The sequence below is a fragment of the Capsella rubella genome, unplaced genomic scaffold (genome assembly GCF_000375325.1).
Source record: "Capsella rubella cultivar Monte Gargano unplaced genomic scaffold, Caprub1_0 scaffold_3, whole genome shotgun sequence".
NCBI classification, from domain to species: Eukaryota; Viridiplantae; Streptophyta; class Magnoliopsida; order Brassicales; family Brassicaceae; genus Capsella; species Capsella rubella.
Window position 1 is genome coordinate 7,027,159 of NW_006238921.1, and position 12,597 is coordinate 7,039,755.

Sequence of the window (12,597 nt, forward strand, 5' to 3'; positions counted from 1 at the left end):
CCATACGCGCATACATGGCGCGTTGGATAAACGTTCTCCTCTAAATGTAAAAAAGAGCGCGTGAGGACAATAAAAGGATTCTTGTTTTTATTTTTGGTCGGCAAATATAAGGATTTTTTCCTTTTTTGTTGACCAATAGTATAAACAGAAATATTATCTCCAAGGATTTTACAAAAATTGTATTTTTTTTTTTGTGTGATTACGATCAAACAAAATGAAGTACAAAAATTGTGTGATTTTACTCGAAGGGGAATTAGTAATGGTTTTATGCAAATGAGGACTATTGGCCTTTTTCCCATTTAAAGATGATCTAATAGTAGTAACTTTTATTGTTAGGACATGAAGAAAGTTTAATGAGTTAAAATTGTAAAAAGAGGCGTTGAATCTAACAAAACTGGTTTAGAAGCCAAAAGGAGACTTGGTCCGTGTCCCTCCTTCACCGTACTGCTCGTTCCATTTTCTCAATTCGTTCATCGTCGTTGCATCATACGCCACCGACGGACTTACCTGTTATTGCATTCAAATGATGATACTCCACCGACCAGAACAAAGAACAAAGAACAAAAAAACATAAAACAAAGGTGATGTTTTCTTTAAGACATTGATACAATACCTTAGCTTTTGACTGAATGAAGTCGTCCAAACTCAGAGGCCGTAGATCAGGAGCTGCATTTGCTACCGAACCCTGAGGATTTCGCATTGCAAAAGCATCAAGTGATTTGTGATTGCATATATTATTTTCCACAACAACAATAAAAATTAATTGTGCAGGTCTATATGCTTGTTGTTACCTTGTTTTCCTCTTGTAACAATTCTTGAACAGGTCTGTACGCAGCAGCTATGCATAGATTCTACCATTTAAATAAGAAAAAAAATTATAAATAATATAATTTTCAAACTCAAACTTGTAAATTAAACTGCTAATGACCAAACCTTGAGATCACTTCCTGAGTATCCTTCGGTCTCCTTTGCAAGTTTATCAAACTCGAAACCAGTTTCAAGATTTTCTGGAGTAAGAAATATCTTCAAAATCTTCAACCGGTTTTCCGTATCTGGTAAATCGACATATATCCTATAAACAGAAACCCCAAAGTAAAAGACAAACATCAATAATGAAAGACGGATATTCCAAAGGAGAGATTGAAAACTAAAGTGAGGGTTTTACCGTCTTGGTAGCCGACGAATGACAGCATCATCAAGATCAAAAGGTCGGTTGGTGGCACCGAGAATGAGTATTCTTTGGCTATCTTTTGATCTGAGTCCATCCCAAGCTGCCATAAACTCATTCCTCATTCTTCGGGTTGCCTCATGCTCAAAAGCACCACCACGCGCACCCAACAAACTGTCAACCTACCCGACAATAAAAGGAATTACAGTCAGTCCTTGAGAAACACATTTTACCCATCCCAAAAGTACTCCTTCTAAAAGAAAAATAACTGAAATAGCATGGTAATATCAACAAAGCTAAATAATTTCTCACCTCATCAACAAATATAATTACAGGCGCTAGTTTGCTTGCAAAGGAAAACAAAGCCTTTGTGAGCTTCTCTGCATCTCCAAACCACTGTGCCAAACAATGGACAAAGTTGACTTAGTCAGAACCAATGAAAGGCGATGGATAGAGATTATTTAACCACATTTAGTCGATGGAAAAGTTATTTTATAGGTCCTTAGACAATCTCCTTTTTTATATCTGAAAATGTTTCCAAGACAATAATTGATACTGGCAATATCACTGTAACAGTTCCATAGAGCATACTAAGGTTCCGTGTACCTTTGAGGTGAGCGTTGAGCCAGTTATGCTAATAAAGTTTGCCCCTGCTTCTGTTGCAAGCGCCTTAGCAAGTAGCGTTTTACCCGTACCAGGAGGACCAAAAAGCAATATGCCTTTGCACGGCTGGAAATGAAAGACTCACCCAATCAGAAAAACCCAGCCTAGAAAATTTAAGTACACAGCCAAGAAAATAATGACATGTATATAATAGAATGTGATACCCGCAAGAGATTTCCACGGGTGAAAAGCTCTGGCCTTCTCATGGGAAGAATAACCAACTCATTTAGTGTCTTCTTTACATGTTCAAGAGCACCAATGTCGTCAAACTTGACCCCGATTTCTCCTGGAGCAACCACAGCTGACACAAAATTGGTTTCATATTCATCCTTCGCAATATTCTGCAAAAACAAAAATCTCTGTCAACATCATTATTACTCAAGAGTATTCAACATCCATTTAACAGACTACCAGGGGAGGAAGGAACTAAACCTTCAAGTTATGTGAGGGCTTTCGAGAAATATCTTCTTGTGCCTTTAACCTTTCAACTGAAATCTCAATGCTTCAAAAGAGGAAGACAACAGTAAGATAAAATAAATCAACGGATAAATTAGACCCCAAAGATCAATCAACAACCATGCCATTACCTCTCACGGGGAAGAATCAGACGGCCTTCTTTAATCGATGGGCTAGGACAAGAAGATAAGTAGTGGTTTCTGGCCCAGCCAATAACCTTTTCCGCTCCTGCAGAAACAGCATAAACAAGTTTCTGAGCTCTCTTGGTCACAACACAAGTAATTGCGTTTTCATCACAGAAAGCAAGAATTAAGAACAAATGATTGCATCAATATAAAACACATGGAACTGCATCCTATTTCATTAAATGCAATCATAAAATTAACAATAGTGATTGAAAAAATGTCAATAACATCAAGGGTAATTTGAAAGTCTGAAAGATCTAAACAGGCGTGCAAGTAAATGCCTTATCGTAGATGTCTCCTAATAATCAGATGCTAGCCATCACAGCAGCAAATGAAATACATAACAGAAAGTAAAGGCAAGCTTGATATCCTCAACAAGCAACTTTATCCATACACAACACTGCTAAGACATAACATCATTGCAAAGACATAACGAGTAATCACATACATAATAAACCAGGTATTCATAGGAGTTACACACTTTGCTTTGTCAATATCACGCCATCGGTGTTCACTTGGTACAAGTCTGTGCATAATAACTCGTTTTCCTCAAGCACCTGGGGAAAGAGCTCTCAAAGTGTTATTATGATTATGAGAAGATCGCAAATTGACTCCCATTTCTCCAAACGAGATCCAATCTAGATGTATGTACCTTAAGTAGTTCATTTAAATTGCTTCGTGAAATCACAATTCTTCTATCTTCTCCAAGTTGTTTGTTGAAAACTACGAGGCTTTCTTCTTCCTGCACCAAAATGAGAAACAAAGAAAACAAGAACAATATTAAGCAAGACATATGGAACAAATAAATATAAGAAGCAGATAACAGTGTGGGCTATGTGGGTATTTGCTCCCAGAATATTGATTGCAAATGAATTGACATCGAAAGAAATTTGCGTATATTACTATGTTTTGTTAACAGAGATTATCTAATTCTGAACCAGTCTATGCTATCTCACGGTAGTTAAAAAAACATCGATGTTTGATTGGTTATCTAAAGTCATGTAAGAAAGTTATCAGAAGACTTAAGGCAATACCTTAGGAGGGAGTAGGCTCATAACATTAGTGAAGAGCTTGTATATCTCATTATCCTCTGATGTTTTCCTTCCAGTGAGTCCCTCAGTGAGACGCTTCAACGGAAGGGGCTGCAAGACACAAAGGCATTTATGATAAACATTTTTCGAATGTATGAGTTGGGATTGGAACAACAAATGGATGTGTTGTAATGTCAGGAAGGTGAAGCGAGGCACGCAAGTTCTCATTCAGAGTCTTGCACATATGAAACTAATTTGACCACAGATATCAAAATGCGATTAATACAAAGTCAGGAATCAATGCATGTTCAAGATGTTTAATACTGTACATTGATAATGTTGGTAACTGAAATTTGATGTGCATACAAGAGTACAAGTTTTACGAAATTATCCCAGTAGATACGTACTAAGACTATCAATTAAAGTTTCTTTTAGATTTAGCTAACATACCAGTTTCGCAAGACGGCCAAAGTTTGGGAGTATCATCGTCTGTCCACAAAAAAAAAAGGTTAAAAGAAGAAAGAAAGCAAACGATTTGTTTACTGATAAATAACAAAAGAAGACCCAATGAAAATTGACACGGGAGAAAGGCTTACAAATTTCTCTCTCTCTTTTGAGCCTGTTTCAATCTTGTTTCGTCCGCAGATCATTACAACAGGACCTGACAATTTATCAAACATTTCCTGAACTTTGTCTACAAACTCATTTCGTTTTGACTTAGGTACAGCTCTAGACAACCACTGGGACGAGTCGGGAAAATAGACAATAAGTGGTTGCCTGGATTGCAAAACCTACAAACACAAAGGAAAAAGGGAATAAATTAACGCCACTTCAAGTGTATGTATCTTGGAGAAAGTGTATGCTAACTGCATTCAAAGTCAAGCTACTTCAAACCTCATATCTTAGGGCATATACATAATAAATTTCCAGCCTAAGAACGCAGCATATGTTGAACAGCCCATATATTTAAGTTTCAAATCAAACTAAATATAATTACTACTGCTGGACTGATCTGATCTGAACTATCATATAATCCCAGTGTATTATGTTAGCTAAAAAGCAACACGAAAACATAATGTAGATTCCACACATACCTCACTTAAAGCCTCCATGGCAATATAGCCATCTTCGGCCTGCATATCCAAATCATGCTTTAGGTCTCCAACTGCACAGACAATATATAATTTAGCTATGTTTACGTAAGATGTCAATTGTCTACATACAGATTTCCAAATATAAAACGATCACACATCAACAATATAGAATGCCATGAAATAAATATACCATCTATCCAGTGCATATGTAGCTTATGCGAGTGCTCTGTTGGTTTCTTTTCGCTTCCTTCTGATGAAGTATCAGCTTCAATGTCAAATATGACAGCAACACGATTTCCATTCACCTCATAGACCTCTCCACGTTGTCCGCTAGATAATGGCCTGCGGGTATATAAATTTTGGTTGAAGGACAAACCAAGGGCATCTACTATCCTTCATACATAATATTTATCATGCCATGGTTTATTACTTCTACTGCTCTGTGAGTTCAACATGTGTACCAAAAATATCAGATGTTACATTTGCAGGCATGTCAAATTGCTGAGGAAACCATGGATGATATACTATTATGAGATACAACCTCATCAACCTAGTGATGATATTGGTAAGCACGCAAAAACTAGTCATTCAGTTAAATAATCGTATTGTGAGTTGGAGAGCTTACAAACAATCACAATTAAGGTCCATGTGAAAGTACTACTATATGAATAGGCAGAGCAAGCAGAGATCAATTCAAATAATATGAGAGTCATAAATAATATATCATATAGCGTAATATTCTTCCGCAGTTTGTGTTGAACATTTAAATTGTAACAACAATGTTAGAGGAAATTATCACACAAGTGAATCAGTAAACTACCTGTACTTCGCATCACCCTTCTTAGAGGGTCCAACATATTTTACTCGATCTCCTGCAAACAATGTAAACACAAGTAGAAATGAGGAGAAAGGAGAGTACAAAGAGAACTTAGTAGTCTGACAAATAGATGAGAAAAGAATGAAAAGCTAAGAGAGAAAGACAATACCAAGAAAAAGGAAGACTAGATAGGATAAAAAATTACTAAATCAAACTCATTTAGCAAACTGGTACATTCAAGTCTACCTAGCAATGATAATGATGACGATGCCTTTTAAAGCCTTGTTATTGATGAGACTATTGATGTTTACCTTTCTTTGCTGGTCGCCTGGCTTTATCAGAAAGCTCAACCGCTGCCCCTTCACAAGCTTCACCAGAACCATGTAATTCTTCTGCTACTAACTGCCAAAATTTAGAGCAGATGAGAAAATATTCGGCAATTTCTGATACTCAGTTTAACGCAATATCGGTACACACTAAATTTTCTGAATCTCAAATACTGCAATCATACCTTTTCAAACTCCTCAAGTTTTGGCACAATTTTCTTGATCGCTTCCTCAGAAACCTCGAGGCAAGCTTCATCATTTTCACTCCCATCTGTTTTCGCTTCAGAATCCTCTTCGTTATGAGCACCAGATTCGTCCTCAGCTTCAGACTCTGTCGTGCTCTCCTCTGCTTCCGCGTCTGCGTTCTCACCATCGGATTCAGAATCTTCATTATAGTCATCAGCAAAATCCTGATCCAGAATCAACAAAGTTTATATAAACACAGGAAAAAACAGAAAGAAAAATGGTGGAATGTAATAGCCTAATATGCATATTACTCAAAAGAATCTCACATATGGGGCAAGAACGCTGCTGTCAAGAATCAACAGGGGAACTTGTACATCTCGAGCAAGTGCTCGTACCAACCTCTCCCGGTAAAGTTCAGTACCTGAATAAACATTTAAAAAATTCTTGGTCATCTAACAGTTCCTCGATACTTATATTTTGATAACAGAAGCGCAACAACAAATACTGGTCTGCATTTTTACTATAGTCAAAAAGCAAACCTGGAACACTCTGGAGCAACATTCTTCCACTTGAAGACTCTAAACGGGAACCATATATGGAAGTGGCATTCTTCTGTTTAATATGGGAGGTAACACATTCCACCAAAATATTTTTAGTGTGGTCGCTGTGAAAGGAGCATAAGCAGAATCCATAAGTGGAAATGAAGAAAGAAACACAATAACAAAGAAAAATATATGTTGTCGATTATTACTGGATATAGTAGGGGAAGGTCTCCCACGAAAGCTGTATTTTATCCCAAGGTTGGACTCTCCGTAAGAATTCATTTTTGAATCTTTCTCTTCTGTTAAGCAAAGGTGACTCTTTCTTTTTGCATTCACTGGCAAGCTTCTCATTATTGAGCCATTCTATTTGGTCCTGTTCTCCAAGTTGAGCATGATAATCTAAATGCCCAGCACCGCCATTACTTTTCTCCTTCCCGGTTTTTCCATCATCTACGCCATTCCCTTTGTTCAAAGAGATATGCTTATCGTCACTAGCATTCCTGCCATCACCTTCCGAACTAAAACTACGCAACTGGCTATTCTTCAAAATACTCAAACAATTTCCCGAGGCAATCGTACTACCACGGTTAGAAAATGAACCGAGAAGATACTTTCTTGTCAAATTTTCACTTCTTGTTAAATGATTTGTTAATGTATCTGTGAATACATAAGATCTGGAAACCGTATAGTCACGAATGGCTGGCCTAACTAAGTATTTGGCTTGCTGCAATGCCAAACCCCATCTCTGGTTCCTCTTTAATGCCCTCGTATACATCACAGAGTCCCTTCTCTCAGATTCCAATATTACTACAATAGAAAAAACAAAACATATATCATTGATTTTGCAGGGTCCATTTACACTGCACCATCTAACCTATATGCATTGAAACATGTAATTGCACCATTTATAAAAAAAACCAAACCCGAAGTAAAAACCAAAACATGCTAGAGTAACTCCGAAAGAAACACAGGAATAACACACTTCAAAATCACATAGAAAATTATGAAATGATTTTACCCCATAATGGCAAATCCTATGTAACAAAAACGCAATGAAAGATTTGGCATCAATAGAGTAATGATGGTATATTCAGCTATTATTCATTCAGCTATTATCGTTTGCCCATAAATATTACAAAACACGCACCTTTCTAACAGAGATGGACAAAATCAGTTCTATTCATTCCTCAAGCTATAAGGATAATAACCAAATCAGGCTTGAAGCAGAGAACGAGACGTAAGTAGGAACGAGATAGGGTGAAGGTTGTTAGAAAGAGATAGAGAACCCCGACAGAGGAGAGAGAGAGAGAGAGACCGATCTGAGTAGGTTCTTCTGTGGAGCTATGGGTTCGCGAGTTCACCTCTGTCGATGCAGTGATGTCGTTTTGACGCGCAAATACCTTCATATGGACTTTGGACAAAAAAAAAAAAAAACCTTTCTTATGGATGTGGGCCGAATTCCATAGGCCCATTAATCATATAAGAGTCGGTATTTGTTTCCTTAGTTTAGACAAAAAAGCCCTAAAGTTGTTGGATTTCACAATCTTACCCCTATTAAGCCGCGCTTATCTCGAACAACCTGTAGAGAGAGAAGAAGCTTTTGGGGAAAAATCGATCGAAAACCCTAGGAGAGAGAAAAAAATTCTACAAGGAGACTAATGGCGACAGCGAATCCTGGCCGTGGAGGTGGTAGAAGAGGCGGTGGACCAATGGATGACGACAAGTTGGTCTTCGAGACGACGGAAGGGATCGAGCCCATCACTAGTTTCAATGACATGGGCATTAAGGAAGATGTGCTTCGCGGTGTCTACGAGTTTGGCTTCGAGAAGCCTTCCGCGATTCAGCAGAGGGCGGTTATGCCGATTCTTCAAGGCCGAGATGTTATTGCCCAAGCTCAGTCTGGTACTGGGAAGACATCTATGATTGCTCTCTCCGTTTGCCAAGTCGTCGACACTTCTTCGAGAGAGTATGTTTGTCTGTTCCATTTTGCTGGGGAAACCCTCATATCAGTTTTGAACTTTACTTGCTTTGCTCGGATTCTTTTTTTTTTCTCAACCCCCTTACGCCCGGATTTACATTTCTAGTTTTTGTTTCTTATCAATTTTTCCAACTGGTTGGTGGGTTTTGTGCGTGTTGATAGTTGGATTCTCTCAATTTTGATTCGATTTGTTTTGTCTAGCTTGTAGAATAGATGAACTAGTTTTGATTCATCGATGTTACCAATGTATTTCTTTTTATGAGAAGTTGTGGTAGTTGCTGGATTCTCTATTTCGAGTGATTGGGATATTTTATACAGGTTTACTCATCAGTTTGGGTGTATCTCTGACTGCAGGGTTCAGGCCTTGATATTATCCCCAACAAGAGAGCTGGCTTCACAAACGGAGAAGACAATACAAGCTATTGGATTACACGCTAATATTCAGGCACATTCATGCATTGGTGGGAAGAGCATTGGAGAAGACATCAGGAAGCTGGAGCATGGTGTTCATGTTGTATCTGGGACACCTGGTCGTGTCTGTGACATGATAAAGAGGAGAAGTCTACGAACCAGAGCTATTAAACTTCTGATTCTTGATGAATCTGATGAAATGCTGAGCAGAGGGTTCAAGGACCAAATCTATGATGTTTACAGATATCTTCCACCCGATCTTCAGGTGCAATTTCACTGCCCAAATTTATTTGTTTATTCGTGTTTTTTTAGCTGTCATTGCATTGGATTGATAGGATTTTAGGGTGTTAAAAACCTTTTAGTCACTGTTAAGTTGCTTGTATGTTTCATGTGCAGTTTTGGTAGCTATTAACTGTATTAGGATCAGCCAAATTCCATGTAATGATAGTTCAATTCTAATACGTTTGTTTACAGGTTTGCTTGGTTTCTGCAACTCTACCTCACGAGATTTTGGAGATGACATCCAAGTTTATGACGGAGCCAGTGAAGATACTTGTGAAGCGTGATGAGCTGACTCTTGAAGTATGTTTCTGCTTTTCTATGCTCTTTGATAGTTTTCTTACAGTAGGGTCAAAGTCGTATTCTTCACTGGCTAACTTTTGTATAATCTTTTCAGGGAATCAAACAATTTTTTGTAGCTGTTGAGCAGGAGGATTGGAAGTTTGATACACTCTGTGATCTGTATGACACACTTACTATCACTCAAGCTGTTATCTTCTGCAATACAAAACGAAAGGTAATTCTGGTTCTCATCTTAAACTATGCAGCTGTACCTGAAATTTATTTTAAATGTTTTAATTGATCTAGTATCTGAATTTTGTTATCATTAATTAAGCTTCCAATACTGTTATCTTAACTTGATTTGCAACCTTGTAAATGCATTAAAATTTATACACTTGGGTGAATATGTAGGTTTTTATTCCTCAAAAAAATAACAATACAACTCCACTGCTCTAGAGTACTTGCAATCTGTACTCACCTGCATCTATCTAGTAGATTACTTGAGCCTCCTAATATATCGTGTGATACTGTAAACCAGTGCTGACGCTTTTTCTACTGCTTTGTAATTAGTGTTTAATTCTTGAATTATTGTTTCTTTTCAATAGTTCCCTCAACTCTATTTATGCATTTGTTATAGGTGGATTGGCTAAGTGAGAAAATGAGAACTAACAACTTCACAGTCTCATCAATGCACGGGGACATGCCTCAGAAGGAGAGAGATGAGATCATGAATCAGTTTCGGTCAGGTGACAGTCGTGTTTTGATCACTACAGATGTATGGGCACGTGGGATTGATGTGCAGCAAGTAAGTCATTACTTAATAACGATGCAGGAAATAAAATTCAGTCCCTCTCTGTTATGATATGGTTGAACTGACATTAAAATCTTTGTTTATCAGGTTTCTCTTGTCATCAATTATGATCTCCCCAACAACCGTGAGCTCTACATCCATCGTATTGGTCGATCTGGTCGATTCGGGCGTAAGGTAAGTTTCATTCTAATATCGGTGTTGTTTGTTTACTGTTGACATAGCGCACACACATCTAAGCTAAAGTATTCGTTTCCTGAGATACTAAATGGATATCTTTTTAACCAACTTGATTATAGGGTGTTGCAATCAACTTTGTTAAAAGCGATGATATCAAGATCCTCCGAGACATTGAGCAGTACTACAGTACCCAGATTGATGAGATGCCTTTGAATGTAGCTGATCTTATCTAAAAGACATTGTCTGAGACTTTTGTGCTTTCAGCGGGGGAGTGTCTGGGATTAGAAAGTATTGTTCAGAGCTTCTGTCAAATTATTGCGCTATTTTATGGTGTGAATCACTCAATACCTACCCCTTTGATGATGTTCTCTTTGAGTTTTTGTTGCCCTTTTGAACACATAAACTCACTTGTGGTAAATGTTTAATGGCTTGAGAAGCGATTTAGGTTTAGGGTTTGGATTGGACCGTATGGGTTTATCTTTTCCTCGTAATTGATTTTGGTTGTTTTGATTGCGAGTCAAATCTCTCAACTACCATTACCTGTAAGACTATCTTTGTCGACAGTTGAAATGGTTCATGTTTCTTTTAATATTTTGTAAAACTTTTATTTGCAAACGCCAGCTTTTGATGATGATTACAAGAACCAAGTAAACGAAACTATTAAATGCCAATAGCATCCTTAACAGAGTTTTTACCAAAAACCTAAAGCTTGGGGGAGAAGTAGCTTAGAGAAGATCTTCAAATCCACCACCATCTGCCTGATTATAATCATCATCGTCGTCATCACCATCATCATCATCATCAAAGTCTTGATTATGATTGTAATCTCCGTTATCATCTTCTTCTCCTTGTGATTCCTCCTCAACAACTTCCTCATCATCTTCTCCTTCTTCTTTCTGTTCCTTACCTTGAGCCTTAAGAAACTGAGCTTCAAGCTTTTCAAACACATCCAACTTGTGCAAATCTGCATCTTGACTCCACTTAGCTCTCTTGACAGGCCGTTCTCTTGGTGTATCTCCGAGAAGCTCTTTAGGGAAGTTATCAGGTCTAAGAAGAAGGAAATCATAGAACGATCCTTTCTTATTAGAAGAAGAAGACGTGCTCTTGGCCTTCACCGAGTCTGAATACCCCTCAATGTCAAAACTCTCATTCTCTATCTTAGGAACACCATCGCCTAGGTAATTAGGCGAGCTCCTCCAAAACCTATTGAAACTAAGGTAGCTCGAATCCAACTGCGAGTCTAGTGAGATAGATCTCGGATCAGGTAACGTAATTTCAGGGTAAATCACAAAAGCAGTCCCAACCCATCTTCTCTGCGACATCTTCGAGTGCCCAAATTCACCGTCTCCCTCGAATCTACGAGATGTGCTGATCAGAACTCAGACGCACGCGCTGCTGGAATTGAGAACATTTTATATACGATGTCAAATAGAATAGAAACTAGGTTTTGAACCGCGCTACAGCGCGGGGGAAATAATTACTTATATATAAATTTTAACGGATTTTTAAAAATAATTTATTTAACCTTTTACTAAAAAAATATATTTTAACGGATTAAAATATATTAAAGTTTAATTTTATTACAGTGCAATCGATTACAATAAATCATATATTTGTATAATAAGTTTAATTAGATTACCAAAAAAATATGTTTAAATAAAATAATAAAAGGAAAAAGCGAGTAAATAATAATATATTGAGTTTTGCTACAATTAAAAAAAAGGTGAAAATTTTATAGCACGAAATAATATTTATCGATAAATTATTCAATTTGACAATTTTTGTAGTAGAAGTAGGAATAGACGTAAAAATTACATAATACAATATATTTTTTGAAGGACCAACCCGTAACATAATTCATATAGTAAAAAACATTATTCACAACTCGCTTTACCATTATAATTGTGATTTTAACAAACTACCCGTGAACTATCTAAAATTTACGTAGTTTGATATACAATATTTTATCAATAAAACTTATGTCTCCAAATTTACATCTATGTATTGAAAACAATAGTTTTACTATTTTAAATCTAAATTTTTTATATATTTGAACCTTGTAATTATAATATTTTGAAACTTTTTAAAATTTTAAATATGCTCATCTAACAATGATTTTAATATTGGTCATACTTATAATGATTTTAAATCATTGTCCAAAATATTTAACCGAGTGTAATTGAGTATTATA

The 12,597-nt window shown here is 36.9% G+C and overlaps 3 protein-coding genes across 3 annotated transcripts; 1 reads left to right on the forward strand and 2 right to left on the reverse strand.

Annotated features, from left to right (window-relative positions):
• Window positions 1-220: 220 nt before the first annotated feature.
• On the reverse strand, window positions 221-7,819 carry LOC17891354. The gene is made up of 24 exons (XM_023786915.1): window positions 7,616-7,819; window positions 6,678-7,275; window positions 6,466-6,590; window positions 6,253-6,347; window positions 5,926-6,150; window positions 5,726-5,816; window positions 5,418-5,469; window positions 4,788-4,939; window positions 4,598-4,668; window positions 4,100-4,294; window positions 3,954-3,992; window positions 3,507-3,614; window positions 3,125-3,214; window positions 2,954-3,029; window positions 2,419-2,515; window positions 2,264-2,333; window positions 1,996-2,172; window positions 1,775-1,897; window positions 1,481-1,564; window positions 1,166-1,350; window positions 934-1,072; window positions 792-851; window positions 614-685; window positions 221-507 (listed from the first exon to the last, which is right to left on the reverse strand). Exons 2-24 carry the CDS (start codon window positions 7,241-7,243, stop codon window positions 400-402), a joined length of 3,000 nt encoding a protein of 999 aa, XP_023642683.1. The 5' UTR covers window positions 7,244-7,275; window positions 7,616-7,819; the 3' UTR covers window positions 221-399.
• A 232-nt stretch (window positions 7,820-8,051) lies between these two features.
• LOC17890664 (eukaryotic initiation factor 4A-III homolog) lies at window positions 8,052-10,995 on the forward strand. Its single transcript, XM_006297742.2, has 7 exons — window positions 8,052-8,434; window positions 8,801-9,122; window positions 9,332-9,439; window positions 9,534-9,653; window positions 10,056-10,223; window positions 10,317-10,403; window positions 10,526-10,995. Exons 1-7 carry the CDS (start codon window positions 8,127-8,129, stop codon window positions 10,637-10,639), a joined length of 1,227 nt encoding a protein of 408 aa, XP_006297804.1. The 5' UTR covers window positions 8,052-8,126; the 3' UTR covers window positions 10,640-10,995.
• Window positions 10,996-11,095: 100 nt separating this feature from the next.
• Window positions 11,096-11,783, reverse strand: LOC17892132 (ribosomal L1 domain-containing protein CG13096). Its single transcript, XM_006299650.2, has one exon. The coding sequence runs from the start codon at window positions 11,726-11,728 to the stop codon at window positions 11,132-11,134; it is 597 nt and encodes a 198-aa protein (XP_006299712.1). The 5' UTR covers window positions 11,729-11,783; the 3' UTR covers window positions 11,096-11,131.
• Window positions 11,784-12,597: the final 814 nt, after the last annotated feature.